The sequence below is a fragment of the Tachypleus tridentatus genome, chromosome 10, assembly GCF_004210375.1.
Source record: "Tachypleus tridentatus isolate NWPU-2018 chromosome 10, ASM421037v1, whole genome shotgun sequence".
NCBI classification, from domain to species: Eukaryota; Metazoa; Arthropoda; class Merostomata; order Xiphosura; family Limulidae; genus Tachypleus; species Tachypleus tridentatus.
The window spans coordinates 174,294,738-174,317,714 of record NC_134834.1 but is presented as its reverse complement, the minus strand read 5'-3'; the positions used below and the strand labels follow the sequence as shown (position 1 = coordinate 174,317,714).

Genomic DNA, 22,977 nt, shown 5'->3' with positions numbered 1-22,977 from the left:
GTAGATTTCAAAATATTAAGACACTCGAGCACTTTTAAATAGTAAACCATTTTTATTTGGGTGTAAGTGGATGAAGGTTAGAGCTTGGAGAAATAAACCTAAAGGTGGCTGTGAAAGCTGCCCAGTCCTGATAGAAGTGTGTGACATTTGGCAACAGAAATGTCAAGATCATCTTAACAAGCACTTCCTGTTCACATGACTTGTATTTCTTTTTCATATTTATTACCTAATACTGTTTTTTTACCCTTTTTACATTTGAATAGTTTGAATAGTTACGTATTCTAAAAAACAAATTTCTTAGTTCTTTGTGATCTTTTGGGCTACTACTGTCAAAATGACTGTTTTTCATCAATTTTATGGAATAAGAAGAAACTTGCCTACAACCTGTACCCATGATTCATTTTAGTTTGGCAAAAACTGACAGATGTGATCAAGTACAGTGCACTTTGCTAGATAATGTTACTATCATACACTGTTGCTATTTTAGTGTCTGAAACTACTGAATATTTGTAACTTAATGTGATTGAAGCATTTGATTTGTAAATATTGCGAATTAATTTTTGCTATAATCAGAATATAATTAAATTCATTGTATGACAAACAGTATTTCATGTTTTAAATTGAAACTCTTTATTTTAATTATTTTTAATTTTCATGTATAACTATATTTCCTTACCTCTAATTATTTCAGTCAAGTTAGTTTTTGATTGGACACTAAATCATGTTAGTTTGTCTCTTTTCATGCTTGCATTAATTTCTTCTCAGTGGTTTTTACAAAAATAATTTGTCTTACTTTATTTTTATGAAAATATAATTCTTGTTTTCAGTATTGTTTGAAGATAGAATAAGTGTCTTGTAAATAAAATATTTTTCCATAACCAATGTCTTTTTCAGTAATATAAAATCAATGACGTTTCTTGATGTTTTAAGAGTTATTGTACGTAACATTGCTAATATTGAAAGTGTGACCATAATGGCCAAATTCTTTTAGATTCATAGATATTCCACAACTATCTTGTCTGCTATGATGGCAGGAATGGACGACAAGGATGACCCAGACAGTGACATTACTCTAGAGGCTCTTCTGGGTCTATCCAACATGCTGGATCAAGTTGGTGAGGAGGAGTTACGTGGGATTTTAGTCAACATTGCTCTGAGGATACGTCCCATGTTTGATAAGGTAACACACTTCTAAGCAATTCATTAACTTATTTTTCTTAATACATGCATATAAGTCTAAAAAACATTGGCAAGCATGTTTGGTGTGATGAGGATTTTAGTCTGTGACCCTCATGTTAAAAGTGTGTTACTGTGTTTTTGGCTAGAATGTGATTGTTTAGTAATTTTGTTTTTCTGTAAGACACTTGTATGAATTATTTAATTAAAATAGTCAATTACTGACAAGCAAAAGCACCTATTCTCAGCAAGAGGAAAACCTGAAGTTAATCTGTCAACTTGAATTATTTCATGGACTTAAAAGGTTAATTGTTGCATTCTTTTGGTTTCGCTTAAAGTTAAAGATCTGAACTACTTGTACCTTCTGTAAAGTTATTATTGAGAATTTTATTTATGCTAAGAGTCACTCAACAATAACATATGGTAAACCTACACTTATGTATTATTTTTTAAGTTAGGTCACATTTTGAAATGTGAATGACAGTGTAATTAATTCCTAACAACTGTGAAATTATAGGAGAACAAGCATGAATACTGTTAATGCCAAATTATTTCATGAATAAGATATTCTACAAAGTTGAATGTTGACTTTTGCCTACATGTGCAACATTTCAAACAGTGCAAGAAGTGTCTGCCATAAATATTAGATAATTGAAATGTTGGACAAACAGATATCAGACAAATATTTGTCATGTTGTTTAACTCAGAATTTCTATTTAAACTTGGTTCTTTTTCATTGTAAACAAGTTTCAAATGTTTATTTGAGAATTAGCTAAATTTGTTTTTTGTAATCTTTCTTATCAAACTGAATCAAATTAGTTTTTATTTTATCATGGGTTTTGTTCACAACACACTTTGTTCTGATGACTATAATTTATTTTTGAAGGTTTTTCAGTATTAAAAGCTGTTAAGGATTGTGACTTAATGTTTTATAAAACTAGACATTTTGTGGTCTGATTAACCAAATTTTAACTCATCTGTAGCCACAGTCTCCAGTTCGAGCTGCAGCTTTCAGGTTGCTTGGAAAACTAGCACAATTTGGTAGTGGACCTTCCAGAGAAGCTTTCCTGGAACAAATCCATAACAATTTTGTAACCTTATTACTACATCTGAATGATGATTGTACTGAAGTCATTAAGGTAATTTATTTTGCTCAGTTAACTAATATTTAACTTGGGATTGAGTCTTTTATGAAATGAATCTGCATGGAGTTCTGACATAGATGAAATTTTGTTTTTTTTATTGGGTTGGTGGGTGATAATCTCAGCTCCACTTTTCATTCATCTTGTCACACAGAAACTTACTAAACAACCCTCAGATGAAACCAAGAAGTAAGCTTCCATGAAAATTGAATGGCATTCTTTGTTTAGAAGACTTTCAGGTAGCACACATTAGCATAATGTGATGGAAGCCAGATGGAACCACAGACTAATTAGTCCTACCTCCTAAAAATTTCAGATCTGAACATCCTGTATAAGCACAAAGCATAGTGGTAAAAACAGCAGACAGAAGCTCACCTGCAGTATATTCAACATGTTAAGCAACATTACCTAAAATATGATGTCACACTGCAATAACTGTGACTCTAGCAAGACCATATTGATAATAAGGTTATTGCACACTCCTGATGAAGGCCTCAAAACTCAGGTTAAAATATCCCTCTCTAAATTTCTGTTCAGACTTTTGATGTCAATGTAGCACAAGTTTCATAAATGAAATTTTAATTAAGAGCTGTTCAACTTTTTTTATCTCAAAATAAGAGAGTTTATGTAATATTTTGAAAATCTATCAGACACTACTGAATAACTTTTTTTTTCTAAATGCTGTTTCTGAAATTATTATAGATAATGAAAATTACCTCTGGATTTCATCTCGTAATTTTTATTTTTTTTTAACTGTGTAAATATAAGTTGTGGTAAGAAGTTGGACGTGCAATAGCTAAGTGTGTATCATAAAATGTATTTTTCGTTTTTTTGTTGAAATCATGCATTTGATTTAAAACTTTAGAGGTTTATTTGTACAGCTTAAAACTATAGACTGATAAAATACTGCAACAAAATTGGACCCCTAAAACCCTTAAAACCCAATAAGTAGAAATATTCAAAGTGATTTAAATGTCCAGAAACCTACGCTTTGATTCTATAAACTTTTACAAGTAATAAGACACATTATAAACAATAGGTGGCAGTTTAATGCCTGCTGTATGACAGTCACTGTACTAGCATCTTGTGGTTTGACTATATAGGCCTATTAGAAGTCACATGTAAATTATAATTTCATGTGACTCTAATAGATGACATGTTTGTAAATATCTTTTAGGCCTGTGTACAAATAGTTGTAAATATTATGTTGCAATATTATCATTTAGGCCTGTAAAAGAAAATTTTGTAAATGTTATTTTAGTCTAAAGCTAAACAAATGCAAAAAAAAACAAAACATGAATACCTTTAATACAGTATGACTTACTAGGCCCCAAAAAAAGACTTCTCTAACAATCATTGTATTATATAATTATGCAGGTTTAAAAAAAGAAATACAGATCTGTAAAAAGTTTTACGGTATGACCCTTTAGACTAGTAAAAAATCTATAAAAAAATATCAACTTTCAAAATAACCCATTATAGCATACGTGTGTGAACACAAATAGTTAATTATGACCACTTTAACCCTTTGAAAAAACAATACACTAATCTTACAATTTGTTCTTTAGGTCTGTAAGTACTATATTATTCAATTTTTAGGCCTGTAAAAAGACTCTGAAAGAATTGGGACCAATTCTTAGATGTGAGGCCATCAATGAAATGTTTCAAAACCATCTCTTGGAAGATGCTAACCTTCACTATGGAGAATTTATTAATGATCTTTCTAAAACTGTGGTAAGTTGTTTAATATCATTAATACTTTAGAGTGTCTTTTTCTCATTAACTATTTTATGATTATAACTGTTACAGTAGCTTGTTTTTTTATCTAAAAAAACAAGAGAAACAAATATATTAACTGTGGTTCTGAGTGAAGTAAATTCCAGTCTTGTATATAATGTTTTATCACTTTTTATGCCTTCATTACAGGTTGGGTGGAATCCAACTCTTAACTACAAAAGTTTGTTTGCTTTGAAGTTGAGCACAAAGCTACACAATGGGTTATCTGTGCTATGCTCACCATGGGTATCAAAACTCACTTTCTGTCATTGTAAGTCCACAGATATATGACTGTCTTGAATGTCACACTTTTCAGTGTGAAGATTAATGGTATCACTGCACAAATTCCTCCTACTATTGCAAATGTACTATGTCAATGACTTCTATATCTTGTATCAGTCATTGAGCATAAGGTTTATTGAGCGGCAGCTCAGTCATTTGTTGAAGTGGACCACAGTAAATTGTTTTGCATTTTATTTCTATAAAACTACTAACATGGATTTCTGTTGCCAACAGAGTATTCATCCTGGTCCCAAGCTCCATTTTCGTAATGTTGTTGTCCTTGTGGTCCCTGAGACAAAGTTCTTGAGGCTTATCTTCCTTAGTTTGCTATGCTTTTTCAGAATAGATAATCTGTCATTGTTCCTTTTGGCCTTTGTGTCCAGTTGCAGCTGGCTGAAGTGGGTCTGTCCTTGGATGATCTTGCTGTCTATACTGGTCAGCCTATCCCACCATGGCTTATTATTGTCTCCACCTGTGACCTTTCTTTGAGTCATCTGAGGAAGGCTGATACTCCCCATTCAAAATACTATCTTCTATTGGCCAAAAATATTTCAAACCATCCTTCCATTCCCATTTGTGGTTTGATGATTGTTCACAACTAAATTATGCCATCTTTCTTGCCCTAGATCATGTAGAAGCTATGGTGTACACCAGTAGTGCTATTTATACAGACTTGCTTAGCTCTCTACTGACTCTGGAATCGCATCATGTTAGTTATAGCCCTGTTCTCATCAATATTCAAAACCAACTGGCCTCTTTCTATTTATTTTCCATTTCTATCTAGTTTTTCTGGATACCAGCCACTTCTGTATTCACATGAATGGATTAGCTGAAACCACAGCTAAGTCTGCCTGTTCTGGTGCTATCACTGCCATGCCTGTCCCATATATGGACTACACTCCTGTGTTCAGGGCTTGGTTTTGCATCATTTGGCAGTTGATTGGAGTGAGTAACATAATAGCAAACTCTTCTAGATCAAACCTTCTTTTGCTCTTTAGCTGTGTTTCCATAAGAATATGAAGGATAAAGTTGTCCTGGCAAGGCCATGCGTTGGTCAGTTTTTAACTCATCATTCTCTTTTACCTGTACCTGATGCACCAATGTATGGCCTTTGTGACACTCAAGTCACAATAGCACAGTTTGCTGTAGTGCTATTGTTCAGAGTTGTAATGATGGCACCATCTTGGACATATTTTTCCACGGGTTTACCCCAACACTAGATAAGTGTTATTGGTGATGGTGACACTGTTCACTGTACTTATGCTTTTAAAATTTTAACAGCCATTGGTTTTTTAATTGTATTCAAGTTTTTATCCAAATATGGGCCATTGTTTTGTTTTAACTTGATTTTTGTTTAAATGATATAACAATAATTTTACTCTTATATTTGTACCAGTTGTTTGGTGCATATGGTGTAGTTGCTTTGCACTAACAAATACCAAATTGTCATGGTAATGCTATTAAAGAGTATATGAAAATATTGCCCTTTTACTAGGTTCTTTTGTGGCTGCCTCTTGTTAAGTTTAACTAATAGAAAATCTCAATTTCAACTTATTAATTATAGTATGGTTCATGGCATGTGATGTTACAGATAACTGACAATCTAGTGTGAATCTAAGTTTAATTTCTAACTGTCAAAGTCACATGATTAGAGAGCCAGAACAGTTCTAACAAATACCAAGCTTTCTCAGCTGTTGACATGGTATTCTTTGTTTTTCTGCAAATTATTTATGTAAAGAAAAAAATATCTTATAGAGTAGTAACATTAGTGAAAGTATTAGGACTAACATGTAATGATAGTTGACAGCTGTATTTTCTGTTTTTCATAACTATTCTTTGTTTGTCATTATAAAAGTAACTAAAAATGTAAAAATTTAAAAAATGTTAGGTTAGATAAGATTAAATTAGTTAACGTATATATAGAAATGATGATGATATTTAAAGTAATTTAAAAGTGATATGTGCCGAGTGTTGTCAGATATTGAACGTGATTGCAATCAACAACCACACCTGCTAATGTTTATTGCTATAAAACAAAAACAGACAATGAGCAATTATAATGTGGAAAGTCACCAATAGCCTCACAACTGATTTCAGTGGTATAATTTGTTGCATTTCAATGGGGGAATAGTATCCTTGGTGAGTTGGTTGTTCAGGGAGATTGTTTTTACTATTTTTGAGATTTCTTTGACATACTGTTAGAAACCAGCTTTTTGATATTCTGAAACACAGCAATCAAAATACTGTGAGAACCTAACCTACTGATGTTTTTATATGCAACTAGTAACTATTCTTAGGAATTGGGATGCTGGTGATGATGTACACAAAGCAAATTTGTGTACTATTTTATGAAATACTAGTCCACTAAAGCACAATCAAAACAGGTCTTTTTGTAAAGATTAATGGTGAGTTTTATATTACCGTACATAATGACATTAGTGCATGTGCACTGTCATTGCAAGTTATGCCAGGTACAACTGGAAGGTCAGTATAATATATAATGTTATGAGATTTAAGCTGTTTGATTAAACATTTGTGTTTTTGTTTTATCTGTAGTTGTTCTAGAATCAAAAATGTGTAATTTATATTTATTTCCTAATTGTTTATGGTGACTGTGAGATTGGTCAAATTGACTCACCCATGTAGTTAAGGTAGAGAAAATAACAGATAAAATATAAAGTTTTACTGAAAACAAACATTTAAAATGCAATTAGGAGGTTTGAGATTGCAGAAATATATTTGAGATTTTGGGGATGAAGAAAAGTTTTGTTAATCATAACTTTAAAATCACTTCACACTCATACTAGCTATAAAGCAGACTTTTATATTCACATTAAAAATACTTCATTGAAAACTGATTTCTTGTGTACAAAAGACTTGGAATCGTTATGAAAAGTACACCAAATTTTATAAAGATGCACATTGCATTAAAAGTGATAGGATAAATGCTTAATGTGTACAAATGTGTATAGAAATTCATATTTTTTATTGAATCTGTTACTAAGTGAACTTTCATTAGAAACTAATTCACTGTTGTCACATGCAAGCAAGCATTTCATTTGAACTCTATTCATTGTTGTTGTCATATGCAACAAACAAGCATTCGTTAGAAACCAATTCATTAATATTGTCATACACAACAAGTGAGCATTTTATTAAAAACCAATACATTAATGTTGTGGTTTGCAACAGCTGAACATTTTAATAGAAATCAGCTCATTATTTATATACAACAAGTGTGTATCTTGTAACCAACCAATTCATTATTGTTGTAAGTAATATATGAGTGAATTAGTTCCTGTGCAACAAATTCAATTTTCTATCATGTGTCTTAGCATTATTGCTTAGTTTTTAAAATCCAGTATCAAAATACATTTCTTGTTTGATCCCAGGTTGTCAATTTCCCCAATAAAATCAGTTTCTATACAACAACTTCAGTCTCCTACTTGAAAAGTTCTAGACCTGTAATCCAGTGTAATGCAGCTATATTACTTGGTAAGTTATCTGTATTTATTACTTAGTTTAAGACAGTTAAATATCAGTTCATTACTTATGCAGTAATTCCATTTATAATTTTGATTCGATACTTGTAAAGTTGTAAACCAAGATGATCAGCATCCAAGTAAGTTGTTTAATAACTTAACCAACTCTACTAGTATTCTTGTCCACGACTTAATTGTTTCGTTTCTTAGATTTGGAAAACTGTAATTATGTTTTGCATTAAGAATTAAATTTAACACATTATTTAAACCTATGTAACAATGTGAACCATAGTTTAGTATTACCCGTTATAAACTTCCTTCTAAAAGTATTTCAAATTTACAATCTTCTGTTTTATTGATTTTATAAATGTAGTAAGAGGGAGAATTGACTCACCTTCTATTTTTTATTGGTGATTACGTTGGTAACGTGTGCTTTGTAATACTATTAATGGATGGTAATTTATGATAGTCAAAAGAGAAGACATGCTGAATTGTTGAGGTAAAATAATTATTTAAAAATTCAAGTGAAAGGTTGAACTATTTACTGTTGCCCTTTTTTGTCTATTAATTTGCCAAGAAGACTGCCTGTTAAAGAACTGTCAGCAATGCACAGTGTTTATTTTGGTTACTGATACATTTAAAAGGTTCTGGAAAATTGCTTAATGGTTTTAGGAAAGTCATGAAAGTTTCTAAACCCAAATGTATGAGACCATGCATACTAGATATTTTTTTTCATTTTCTCAGGGCCTGCTTAAATTTGAAATTATGTATGTTTATATACTAACAGTTGTATTTCTCTTTACTTATGGCCTTGATAGTCTTAATATTGTAAGCTTTGTCTATGGAGTGCTCATGTCTATGCATGTTTATCAAACTATAAGTCAACAGGCATACAGCTGTTAGTCCTGAATTGTAAACTTTGTTTATGTAGAATGTGTAAATAATATAAGCTTGGTGATACAATGGTGAGTCAGCTTCTCAGTAATAAAGAAAAGAAAACTAATAATCGATAGGTAGTATCTAAATCTGAGTGTAATTTAGCTTAATTTTAATGTAATTGAAAAATTATATATTAAAGTAAAATTTTTATACAGTTGCAGGTACTCGTTCCATGATGTAAAAGTATTTTAAAATTCTGTTTAATATTCTTAATGTTTCAAAATATCACTTTATGTAGAATGTTATTTAAATTCCTTCGGAAACAATTTTGTGATGGTTGTGTTAAGTTTTTAATGTTAACCAAAATGGGAAAATTCACACCTGACTCATTGTTATAGTAGTTAGGAGAAACTAAAAATTATTTTTCCAATTACTCTAGCTCTTGTCTTATGCATAAAGCAAGACCACTGGTGAAATATTTTTGTGATTTTCTTAATATTATATCCTTCTTGTAATTATATTCTGATTTAATGGCATAGAAAATTTGTTATAAAGAGTTCCTTATCTTAATGTTCTAAAGTGATGTATTTTTAGATTTTCAGTTGTGTTAGTTAATTATTTATGTAAAAAATTATGTACATATCCACATGCTACCTAGGTGTGTCTTATTTTTTAAAGTATCAGTTTGTGTTACCTGCATAGCAATTTTTCATCCACCTGATAAACCAACACAGTATTTTTTGAAGTAGGTATCATTGTGGTAAGTATTATCTACTTAATCTTATTAACAATTATCCATGTTGGCTGTACTGCGTAACCTTGGTCATTGTAACATGTAATAGAGATTATATATAGGTTAAAACTGAGCTGTTTCTATAGTTAAGTGTTCTTTTCTCTGTGTATAGGGTTTTTATTAGGCAACATCCCTCCAGAAAAGCAAGGCTCTATATCTAAAGACAGGGTTTGTGGAGGTAAGACCTAATATGAAAAAACGTATAATTGCTAGTTTACAACTTAAGACTGAGAAAAGTTACTTAGAGATTGAATTTATTCAAGAGAATGTACGTAATAACTCCAAGTTTAGCCTAATTATACAGAATGTAAGTAATATAATTTAAAAGCCTTGGCTTTACTTTCTGGAATGTGAGATTTTACCCCTTTCATGTTTTGTCAAGTAAACATTAAATGCCTTTATTGACAATTGTTAGTTTATTTAATAAACTTCTAATGTTTGGTGTTTTTTTTAAGCTTGCCTCAGTGTTTGTATATCATTTTTTTGTCATTTTTGTGATAGTGAGCAGGTGTCAAAGGAAGAGAAGTTAACTAATGTCACTCCTCTTCAAGGGAGGTGATTAAAAGCAAAAAAATTGCCCCAGCAATTATAGGTCTATTAATATTACATCTCTGTGAAAAATGGTTTGGAAAGTCATTTAACAAAATTTAGAATTGTATTCTCAAGACAGCTGGTATGGGTATTAAAACTTTAATAAAAATAAAGTACAGAACAATGTTTCGAGGTTCTTGTGTCATCTTCTGGTTAACAAGAGTTTGTGCAAACTCTAAAGCCATCCAAGCAGTGTGATGTTGTTAGATGTAGGGCAAATAGGATTTAGGTCGTATCTACAGAAATATTCAATAGAAGTTTAAAGAGATTATAATTTCATTGTATATGTCTCTGTTTACACTACATTTAAAGTATTGTGTTTAGTCTTTGGCTTCTTACCTTAGGAAAGCCATTGAATTATTGGAAAGAGCTCATAGAAGGGGATACTAAAATGGTGCTTGGGATGGAAGAGTTATCATGTGAGGAGAGAATAAGAGTTCTAAAACTGTTGTTTTTTGCCTGTGAAATGTATGTTGTGGAGGCAATAAAATTGAGTTTAAAAGAAATATTGATAATTATATGAATGACAGAGGGTGTCTGTAAGATTTTTATTTTACTTCTTTATTTGATAGTTTTAGTTTAAAGAGTAAGACAGCCAAGATGGACCAATAGGTCCCTTGTCCCTAAATATTATTTCACTGTGCCTTAGTACAGGTATGTTTCTGACTTCTGGTATCATATGATAGTTTTCAAACTGTATAGTCCTAAGTATCTCCTTATCTGTTGCTTCACTGTTTTGACTACTTAAATAATGACATGGTGGTGAAAGCTTAGTTATATAACAATTGTCTACTTACAAATAAGCTTTTTATTTTTTAGATACATTTTTACATGTAAAATTTCTAGAAATAGTGAAAGAAGTCATAATTATCAACTATAACAAGTGTTAGTAGAGACTAAAATGATTTCTTTGATTGCAAAATATAATTCTCTCTCTAGTAGTAATTTTGGTATTTCTCTCATTTTAATGAATTTAGTATAACATCCAACTTAATTGTTTTATCATTTATGGTAGTATCTTAAGTATCATTCTCTGTCAGGGATTTTACACCTTTTCTTGGTGATTACATGGTACATTCCTTGTTGTGGTAGCTTTAACACCATTCTTAATGATGAAGACTAGATTTACATTTTAGGTTTCAAATATCAGAAAATTTTGATTACTAGTTAAACTTCTTTTATTTTTTACATTTCTAAATGTAATTGTTTTAATTTGTTTCAGCTTTAATCCTGTTATTGAAGGATCCAACCCCAGAGGTTCAGATTAGAGCATCTCAAGCTTTGAGTCTGCTTCATTCATACTGATGTCATAGAATCCTGAACAGAAGTAGTAACAACTCTGTATAAAAATGTTTCACTTAGAATGTGCCAGTAACAAAAAGTGTCTTGATCGTTTAAGATATAGACATGTCAAATCTATAAGTTGATATTCATGCAAGTGTTGTTGAAAAAGGTGTATATATTTGCAAAATGTTAAAGGTTTAATTTAGCTCTAGATGTCCAGCTAAGAGTAAGTACTGGTGAATTTTAGTTAGTTTGTATTCAACTAACCAGAAAAATAAGTTGTGACCAAATAAGTAAAATTTAAACTGCTTCATTCTTAATAACCAACATATCTTAGTCATGGGATTACTTACTCTAAGAAAAATTCAATTAATAGTTCAGCTGTAGCAAATGTAATGATTGTGGAAGGTGAGGTTCATACTTGTTGCAGTTTTAGTAAATACTTGTGTACAATGTTATACTCAGTGTAAAGAGATAATAGTAATAGTTGATTATTTAATGCAGTTCTTTCATTTTATATTTTACCCAGCACAGTTAGGTTGTCATTATAATGTTGATCACAGTTGCTATTTAGACGAAAAATTAGTAATTGCTAGTTGTTAAGACCATTGAAAACCAGTATATTCCACCTAAATAACTCATACTATGGAGTATTGTTAACATAGTAATAACTTAGTAATGGCTGAATTGCATTATGTTGTAGTTGCTATATGTAGAATGTCAGTATTCTAGGGTCATTTAACTGATTAAGTTTTTAAATTACGAGTTTGGAGTGTGATTATTAATAAATATTAGTTTCTGTATTTAATTTTTAAGTTTTGGATATTTTGTTTGTGCTTCTCGTTGCTGCTGTCTTGAAACTGTGATAGTTTTAACAATAGTTTTTTAATTCCAAGTAAAATTATGCTAAAACATTCCAAGTGAAATAATTTCAATGTTTCTGACAAATGTGCTTTAAGAATGGCACCAAAAAAGTTAGGCTTTTACATTAAATTCTAGTCTCGATAAACAATGGGAAACTATGTTGCTTTGTTTATAACTAATTGTATATAAAGAGGCTTTTGTTTTCTTTCAAGGTTAAATAAAATCATTTGAAAAAATAAGTTTTTTTTTTTTTGTTCCATTAAATTTTGCATGAGATCAGAAATGTGTTATTCATTCAATTCTGAATTGTACCAGTTGATAATGCATAACATTCTTTGTGACAAAAAGTCAATTGTGAGGATATAATATGCAGCAGAAATCTAAAGAACAGTTTGTACAAGCCTGAATAAATTGAACATTCATTATATATGTAATTATTTAAAGTGGCAAATAGATAACTGACAGTATTATGTACATCAGTGGGATTTCTGAAATAGTAGACAGGTAGTAAACAACACTAAGAGTGAGAAATCTGAAGTCATAATTAGAAACACTACAGCATCATATAAAATAAATATCAAATATCAAAGCAAAAATACATGTTACTAAATGTGTTGGCACTACCCCCATTCTGTTGTGGTCTCATTTCCACTACATCTCCCTTGGTGAACTGTTGCAAAAGCTTATTTTAAATATAAGCAGCTCTAACAAAAACCATTTGGGATTTAGTGTTGTAGGCCATCAAATCCACTGTACTCAGGAGCTCCATGCTGCTGGATTTTAGAGAGGTGTTACAGGCCATAAGTCACTTCAACATTTACATGAACCCATGAGTAAAAGGAAGGGAAAGTGTAACATGTCAACCTCACTGTATCTGCATGAACCAGTGTCATAGTTAACTATCATGATGCTTTAAGTGATGAAGTGGAATGAAACATTAGTCACATAGACATTTTATAATTAATATTGCTACTCATTGTTTACTTCACTTCTGTGCTTGAGGGCAGCTTGACGAATTCTTTAGATAGAAATTTGTCATCCTGTAGATGTTCAAAACTGGTACAGGAACTCCTAGAGGGTATGTAACTGTGGTGTCTCATTTGGCTCAAACGATATAAAATTGTGAACAGGTCCTTACAAGGTGCTCTATACTGTCTTTGTCATGAAAATATAGTTTTCATGTGTGAAGAGAGAGAGCTTTAGGGAAAGACTCAATTCAATACAGCATCGAGCATAGAAAACAACCTTGAACTTTATTAAAAGGATAAATACATCTCCCTCAACAATCTAGAAAGGTTAGGGACATGCCTTAGACTTGTCTGCAGGGTTAGGATTTTATTTGTGAGATTTCACTTGATAGTATGATCACTTATTTTCGAAGAATTTCATTGTAGAAGAGCTCACTCAAACTCTAGACAACCCTAATGAAGGACCCAGGCTAAAGTTGTTATGAGAAGTTGCCTTTAAACTTTTGAAATTGATTGTTGTCGACTATTTTGTAGGATAAGATTGTACTTACTGTTACATTATACTTTTGTTAACCATTTCTTTTGCGAATTTAATTTTTCTTGTTTAGGAACCATCTATTAGAATATATATTGTTTTTATTGCTGGCAACAATGGTAGCAACATTCCAGACAACAGTCTCGGAAATTGCTCAAACACTGTGAATCCTTGTAGTCATCGTTTCCATCCACTAGCTGGACCCCATTCATTCTTTCACATGTTATCAGGAGTTTGAACCTTGAAAGTGGATACAGAGGAATACATGTGTAATAACAAAGACTACATTTTATCAAACGCAAACTTTTACCTTATAAAACTGTCGAGCTTTAACCTTGCATCTTTTAGGTGAAGAGCAGTTAATGATTATAACATCTTAATTAGTAAGCACATGAAATACGGAAAAAATAGTGCCACTGTTTAATTATACTGACAAAAAAGACATCAGAACAAAGTTCTTAAAGAGAACTTTGTTTATTTTAAGTAATATTAATCGACCAAAAATCAATAATCTACTCTAGAGAACATAGAAATTAAAAACAAGAAATAAATAAATTATTCTACACTAGTTACTCCACGTGTTTTCACAAAAACAAAGGATGCTGCTATACCTCAAACTGGCCAATCTCTTGTGCAGTTGAAAATGTTCATTGCTGGAAAAGTGAGGAGGAAAGTAAGAATTGCAGCATCTTAAAATACTTAAGTTACCCACATCAGAGACCATGTTAGAAGAGATGGAATAAACGTTCTGCTCATACTAATCTTAAAAACCTGTGTTTCGTGCCATTCTACGTCGCACATGAGGGTGGAAACAGCACAGAAGCCTCACGAAATCAACCACAAGTTTTACGAAATAATTGTTGCAGTAGGTACCTGAGATCGTGGACTTTGCAATGGTTTAATTAAATTCAAGTACAACTGAAAAAATTGTACATGAATACACTTGTGTAAACATTGGGAACAACACTAACAGTTTTAAACTGCCGCCTTTTATTTCCTACATTAATACATCCTTAGATAGCAAGAAAGATGTATATTTACAGGGTACCTGCATTTTTTTTTTAAAGTAGGAGTTATAGTCAAAATTAAAATACCTAAATTACTCGCTGCAAGATAAGCTGAAAAACTCAACGTAATACAGTGCAAGTAAACTGACCATAAATTCAATTATTGTGACAGAAATGAAATTGAAAAAAACGATTTTAAAGTGAAGAATGGGTTAAAATGAAAACATCAAGACAAAAAAAAATCGGCTGAAGACAGGTAATAACAGATTGGTGTTAAGGTAATAATAATAATAAAGCAGAGACGCAGCTACAAATGGAAAAGAGATAGGGCTGGTATGTAGAGCAAAATTAGTCACCTTATTCAAAATTTTTTTATCGAAACAAGTATCTTATTCTTTCTTTAAGCAAATGGATTATTTTACAAGTCTTATATCGTAGTAGTGCAGTTTGTACTTTTGATATATATATATATATATATATATTCATTTTATTTATCCTAGCTTTGCTGTTAAGTTTGAAATGCTGGCCCGGAATGGCCAAGCGTGTTAAGGCGTGCGACTCGTAATCTGAGGGTCGCGGGTTCGCATCCCCGTCGCGCTAAACATGCTCGCCCTTTCAGCCGTGGGGGCGTTATAATGTGCGGTCAATCACACTATTCATTGGTAAAAGAGTAGCCCAAGAGATGGCGGTGGGTGGTGATGACTAGTGCATTCCCTCTAGTCTTACACTGCTAAATTAGGGACGGCTAGCACAGATAGCCTTCGAGTAGCTTTGTGCGAAATTCAAAAACAAAACAAACAAGTTTGAAATGCATACAGTTCAGCCTATTAACTTTCATGTGCTTATTATACAGTTAATGCATGGTGTTAGTTTTATTCAGTTTTAACCAAATAGAGTTTCATTCTTATAATGTCTGCATTGCTGTATTCTTTGTGTTTTTTTGCATACACTTTACGTGTTCTTTTAAGTATACACTCGTTTTACATATACATTTTCTCCTTTTTACAAACTTGTATTGATAACGTTGACAGAGTTTTTACTTTGGCTGGTGGGAGCCCCTGGTCCGAGAGAAAGTTTTTCCTTAATTTATGCACCAATCATGTACATTAAATTCAGTGGTTAGCTTGAAAGCTTATAACACAAAAATTCAAAATTACAACCCTGTTGTGGATATAACACAGATAGTCTATTGTGCAGGCTGAGTACTTAAAAATATACAAATAATTCTTTATCCACTATATGTTGTAGGTGGTATTAGAAAATAATCTATTGTAAACATTTATTGTTCATTCAGTAACACGATGTGTTTTGTCGTTTGAATATATTTGGCAATAGTTGAATTTTCAATTTCGTTATTTCTTTTACGTAAACTTTAGATTCTTGCATTCTACATTTTAATTTATTTTAGTTTGACCAATAAAAATATTACGATACTTACATTCTATTTTATAAATTCCAGTTTTATCTTTTGTATTGCCTAAAATTTGATTATTGTATTATTTAGAAGTTTGAGGACAAAATTGTTTTTAAACAAATATTAAATAATTCACTGGTTGATCCTAGAATGTAAGGTAGAAATAAAGCTTTATTATTTTCATGAGAAATATTTAACTTAATATTTTGAAAATTCATTAAATTGTTACTAAATTTATTAAAAGTGAAACAGTATTTGAGTTTAATTCCATTTCTACTGCTACATTCATATGTAATAATTTTATTTTTAATTCTTCTTCTTTAGTATGTATATTCAAAGCCTTAAGAACATAAATGTAAAACGTAGAATGTTTTTGGATTTAGTATGACTTGATTCTTGGTATAGCGGCCTAACAACACCAAAATGTTTTCTACAAAGTGATGTTTTTAAATTATCATGCATATCTTTCTTAACTAACGTAACAGTTTCATATTTAAATCAATTTGTGGTTTTAAACTTTTTAAATAATTATCACGTTATTTTAATATATTGTTGCCATGCCACCACACCAAAAAATGTGCCATCTACATATCTTACCTAATCTTTTGATATAAACTTTGAACTACTGGACGATTCAGTTGCAAACACATCTAACCAAAGTCAAATAATAAAGTTGACAGAGGTACCCCATAGTTAAACCTTTTACTTTATTCGAATTTAGAGACTGAAGCAGTACATTGCCTTGAATCTGTTTCATTCATACTGATGCCATAGAATCCTGAACAGAAGTAGTAAGAATTCTGTAAAACATAATATATATCACAACTAAGACTATATTTTTACCAAATATCAAACCTATACTGTATAAAACTGCACAGTTTTAACTTTGTATTAATAAGTGTCACCAAAGTTTAAGAACGTCACACATTTCACTGATAATGTTACTGCAACAGGCCAGTTGGGTGTCATTTACAGTGTTGACACAATTTAAAATCGTACTTCAAATTATTGTTAGTTACATTTGCTATTTTTTGTCTTTGCTTTCTACAATAATAACTGAATATTAGGTTACTAGTTTTGTCTAAAAACTTGAACGTTTAGACAAATATGGAGTTGCCTTACTGGGACAACAGCAAGTTTACGGATTCAATTTCTGGCTATGGAAACAGCAGATAGCCAATGTGATTTTTATCCAATACGAACAAACAAACGTAGCAAAATGAATAAACGAATAAGAGAAGTTAACATCTGGTTATTTATTAGATTTCCTAAAGATCTGTTCGAAACAGAAAGATTCAACTGTGATGTATGATCACCAAGTGAAAATGTAGCTAGTAGAGACAAAGTGGTTGTTATAAAAGACATGCTTAGTTTTCACATGTATTTATAGGCCCTATCTAATCATATTAAAACAGCAACAAGGGCAAGTAGTATTTTTTGTACAACACCGCATTGCGTGTTATACCAAACAAACAATATCTTATGCAAATGCATCGAGCAAAGCTAAACGTCAATTTACGAATAATTTTTAGTAACCGTTTAAAAAAAATACATAAAATGGCCAACATTCATTCAACTCATTCATGATCTTATTCACAAACCAAACAAAGATAATTGATCAAAGATGAATTTGATGAGAGCTGTAAGTTATTCAATTATTTTTTAAAGAAACAGCAACCCTTTTCTGGAATTAGAATTTAAGTTACGAATAACCAGTTTAGTAATAAAGAAGTATAAGAAAAAAAGTCGTCAAATAAAATAGCTGTGTAGGATCTTTGGAATTAAGCACAAAGCTACAAAATGGGCTATTTGTGCTCTGACCACCACGGATATAGAAACCCCTTTTTTACCGTTGTGTCACTGGTGTACCCTATGTGGGGGCTACTGAACTTTTTAAATAGTTTGAAATCGTGAAAATTTAATAAAGTCGAGATAAAAAAGTATCACTAAACTGTTAGTTGAATATTGTTGTGTTAGCCATTTTGTAATATCTGAACACACAAAAGAAATAAAAAGTGGTTTTAAAAAGCAAGATATAGATCAGTTACTCTTTAGTAAAACAACAAAAAATTCAGATATCTTACTCTCTAAACTACCTAAATAATTTTGTTTCTCTGTAGAAGAACAATTTATCAGTAAGCGTACAATTCTGATTATTTTTACATAATGTGTTTTTATATATATTTTTTGAGAGCTCATCACTAGATGTCACCTATTTCATCCTATATGTATCGTCTGCATTGTATCTGTAGTGGCGATCGTTGAATTTGGGTGTGATGTGAAAAGAAGCAGGAATAGTGAACCAGTTAAAATGTAACAATTTACTTTTTAATCTTATGTAATTTCAATTAATTAAAACGATTTTTATAACATAGCAACAAACGCGCTTAGGAAGAACTGCTCCAAACAAAGTTGTTGCCTAGAAGATTCTTTTATTTTGTGTCTTTGGATAAGTGGTAAAAATTATCGTACGGTAACATAACTCGTGAGCGGAAGACAAGTTAAACCTGTACGTTTGATTTTTTTCGTTCCACTCGGTAATGATTACTATGCTTATATTTTATTCTAGTTTTGCGTGTTCTATTATGTAGCAATCAATAATACCACATATTAATAAGGAGAACAGTATTTTTACATATCTTTAAAATGAAGCTACAAGAACATATTTTCAATAATTTATGATTAAACTTAAAGCGAGTTATCTTTATAAATTTGTAAGTAATAAATAATTAAATGCCATTCATTGAGCTTGTTTTTTTACAATGTCAAAATTATGGTCGTAGTTGTTAAAAGGGTTAAAAGTATGGTAATTTCGACTTTTACCTTTCGTGTTAGCTTACAAATACTGAGAGACTAAATCAAAGAACAAGAAAAAAACGACCATTATAAGTAACGTAATAATTACTTTTATGGGAGAAATTTCATAGTTTAAATGAATACACTACACATATTTACAGATTCAAGAAAGAAAAGCGATGTCTTTTCTCTACTCCAGCCTGCGTAAGCTACAGCGTTATGTGTTTCATCATTGGTAAAATTGTTTCCATCACAATGTCTTCGATTAGCCAACATGAGAAGCTGAGAGATTATATGAGATAGTACAACTAGTGGAGAGTCGTCCTACAGCCGACGTCATGGGAAATGGTATGAACAAGGTAAGAACGATAAATATCTTCAGTGATTGGAAGGATTTAGACAGCGACATTAAGAGCTAGAAGATAAATTATTAGGATTAAATTTATATACGCAATTTTTCTTTGTGAGATACTAACTATCCTGTAACTATTTAGTTACAGACATATCTGCTTGGTTTATCCTATATCCGCATCTGTGATGGTGTACATGAAGATAACCTTTGATACTTTTCAATTATTTAGTGATTACTATTATAATCAGATATTATAGATTCACAAATTATTTCTAGTGTTATCATCTAAAATCAAATCGGCTAAAAAACAGGATTACTAATGACTTTAAATTATCATTAACTTTTATAACCCAGTGCTACGAATTATAATTTATTCCGGACGAGTCTCCGATTTATTATGTTACGTACCTTACATATTACGATTTCAAATAACCGGAAATTTTAATTCTAATTTAGAAATTAAATGTCGATATGTATTAAAGTAATAATATTTTCCAACAAGAATAATACACACAGTTGTTTTTTTTGACACAAATATATTTTATTATACAAACAACAATACAATTTATAATAAAGGACATTACAAAGAGGTATTACAACCATTGGTTTATAGACAAAAACGTACAAACAATACCTAGCCTTCTGTCTGGTCTAGAACTGAATATTTTATCGACTAGCAAATTAATTCAGAGTCGATATTATTACACCTCCCTTTAGATAGCTGGCTCCGTTGACCTCACGCCACTTATAAGCTGACATTTACCCACTAAAATATTTAAAGTCCTCGTAGAAATACTAACGTCTAAAGTTAATTCAATGAAGTTAAATGAGTTGTAATGTTCGAAATTATAAATGTTCCTGGTCAAATTCTGTATTTCTCCGATTAATAAGAGTTTATCACAATCACTGATTCCGAGACTTCTAGGCCCGGCATGGCCAAGCGTGTTAAGGCGTGCGACTCGTAATCTGAGGGTCGCGGGTTCGCATCCCAGTCGCGCCAAACATGCTCGCCCTTTCAGCCGTGGGCGCGTTATAATGTGACGGTCAATCCCACTATTCGTTGGTAAAAGAGTATCCCAAGAGTTGGCGGTGGGTGGTGATGACTAGCTGCCTTCCCTATAGTCTTACACTACTAAATTAGGGACGGCTAGCACAGATAGCCCGCGAGTAGCTTTGTGCGAAATTCAAAAACAAACAAACCGAGACTTCTGGTACACTAACTTCACCGACTAAACAATACAAAACTGTCTCAGATAGCTTCTATACCAATCATGTAAGATTCTTGAACGTTCAATAATGTTCAAAGACAAGTTAATATATTCGTAAATCACATATTGTTGATTGTTGCTCTTGATAATCTTCTACAAATTTAGAAAACAGGCGGAATTTGCGCAATATACATCCAACAATATATGTCACTGAAACAAACGTAGTTGTTAAAATAAATGTATAACAGTAAATCCGTTAGACCTAGTATTTAATATATATACACATATATAAATTAGAAATGTGCAATATTAAAAACCGGAACTTACATGATTATAACACATCAGTTTAGTACTATTACTATTAAGGATATTTTCCGCCGTAATCCCAATAATCTTTCAAGAAATTTTCATTTTTCGTAGTTAAGCACAAATCTACACAATGGGCTGTATACAGCCTGATCTCTCTATAAGTATTTAAACCCGATTTTCAGCGTCATAAGTTTGCAGATATGCCGCTGAGCAACTGGGGTAAGGGCTCATGAGACTTATCCAGTTAAAAAATCAAGTCTGGACATAAATTAAAAAACTAGCTAAAATACAAAATAATCCTCATAATGAAAATATATATGTAATAAAAAACAAATCTATATAACAAATATATATCAAACGTGTTAACCAAAACAGTTAACGAAACGAATTTATAAAATAATAGAATATAACGTAGAAAATAGTGTTCTTCAAATGCATTTATTGACTCTATGTGTCATATGTATTAAGGCTACAGTATTTTACGTCTGACCTCTCAACTTATACAGATTTCTCACAGAGGAATGGTTTAGCGACTTACATTAGCACCCCCCCCCCCCGGCAGAGCAGTATGCCTGAGGACTTATAGAAACCGGATTTCCATACTCGTAGTGGCCCAAGCACAGATATAGCCCACTGTGTATCTTTGTGCCGAAGTATAAACACAAACGAACGTATCTTACAAATGAAAATAAAAGGTAATAGTAGTTTTAACTGGGGGATTATCATGATTGTGTTAGAAAATTTGTTTGTTTGTTTGTTTTGGAATTTCGCACAAAGCTACTCGCGGGCTATCTGTGCTAGCCGTCCCTAATTTAGCAGTGTAAGACTAGAGGGAAGGCAGCTAGTCATCACCACCCACCGCCAACTCTTGGGCTACTCTTTTACCAACGAATAATGGGCTTGACCGTCACATTATAACGTCCCCACGGCTGGGAGGGCGAGCATGTTTGGCGCGACGCGGGCGCGAACCCGCGACCCTCGGAGTCGCGCGCCTTACGCGCTTGGCCATACCGGGCCAGTGTTAGAAAACAATTGGAGAAAGCTAAAAGGTAGTCAATTCTTAAGCTAGTAGCTAATCATACAGTTTTGTTGTTTTCGGTGATTTAGTGCAAGTAATGTACTTATTTTCATTGAAGTATTTGGATTAGTGTTAGTTATCATGTGTATTCAATTACTCAATTGATTAGCCATGAAGTTGTGCCAATTACTTTATTTTTAGGTTAATTATAGTAAAATTAGAGAGGTATTTTTTTAATATAATTTGTAAATTGAAGCATACAAGTTACAACACTGTACAAGAGAAGTGTAGAAACGCTAAGAAATAAACTAATATTTATCGTTGTGTGGACTCGGTATCAAATATCTTCATTGAATACTTTAAAATAACCATCCATGCGAAATAACAATATTACAACACTTGTATCAGAAATTGAACTATTTTGTGTAAAATAAAATAGAGTATTGAGTAAATTTTAATATTCTAAATGACTTCAAGAGGCGAGATCAGAGATTTATTGGAGTTAATTAAACAGTTAAAAGAAACTTGAGAAGAATGAGACAGGAATTTGAAAGAGAAATTAAAAGGAAGAAATGTACTATTTAAAAGCAGATCTGTTTGAAACATGATCAATGGAGCTATATGCCACATACAGAGGAATTACAAAAACAAGTTTGAATTAATGCAGAATGACATAAAAGAAATGCAAGATGGCTGTAATAACAAAATTAGAGAAGCGCAGAAAGACATCCGCGATGTGAAGATAGGCTGTTAAAATTGAAGGAAAGTAAGGCAATGATAAAGTAGACAAGAATACGAATGAGAAAATAAAACATCTGGTAAAAACAATTACTGAATGAAAAGATTAAACCATTCGCATGTCTTACTGCACCAACTCAAGTGTTTCAAAGTAAAACACCATTTATGCAGTAGGAGAACTTACTTGTGCTTCATATATGGACTACTTCATAGGCTACTCCTGTCATGATACTACTAAATCAAGTTCCAGAATTTAGCTGGATAACTCAGCATTGATCAATCAAGAGACTAATGGAGTATGATAGGAAAGTATCTTGAGAGTCCTATCAGGCTTATTTTGAAATCATTTCCAGAGTGAAATGA

General features: G+C 31.7%; 2 protein-coding genes across 3 annotated transcripts in view; both read left to right on the top strand.

Annotated features, from left to right (window-relative positions):
• Window positions 1–12,552, top strand: part of c11.1 (maestro heat like repeat family protein c11.1) — a 95,442-nt gene extending 82,890 nt beyond the window's left edge. The window contains 6 exon segments of the mRNA XM_076465310.1: window positions 992–1,180; window positions 2,160–2,315; window positions 3,918–4,052; window positions 7,769–7,871; window positions 9,643–9,708; window positions 11,344–12,552. Coding sequence (XP_076321425.1) covers window positions 992–1,180; window positions 2,160–2,315; window positions 3,918–4,052; window positions 7,769–7,871; window positions 9,643–9,708; window positions 11,344–11,426 — 732 coding nt within the window. The 3' untranslated portion in view covers window positions 11,427–12,552.
• A 5,898-nt stretch (window positions 12,553–18,450) lies between these two features.
• Window positions 18,451–22,977, top strand: part of LOC143230956 (dual specificity protein phosphatase 22-B-like) — a 40,936-nt gene continuing 36,409 nt past the window's right edge. The window contains exons 1-2 of one of the 2 annotated variants that reach the window (XM_076465308.1): window positions 18,451–18,702; window positions 19,151–19,348. In XM_076465308.1, the coding sequence (XP_076321423.1) occupies window positions 19,328–19,348 (21 nt within the window). In that variant the 5' untranslated portion in view covers window positions 18,451–18,702; window positions 19,151–19,327. Of the gene's footprint in view, window positions 18,731–19,150; window positions 19,349–22,977 lie in introns of both variants that reach the window. The other variant, XM_076465309.1, reaches the window with a different exon arrangement.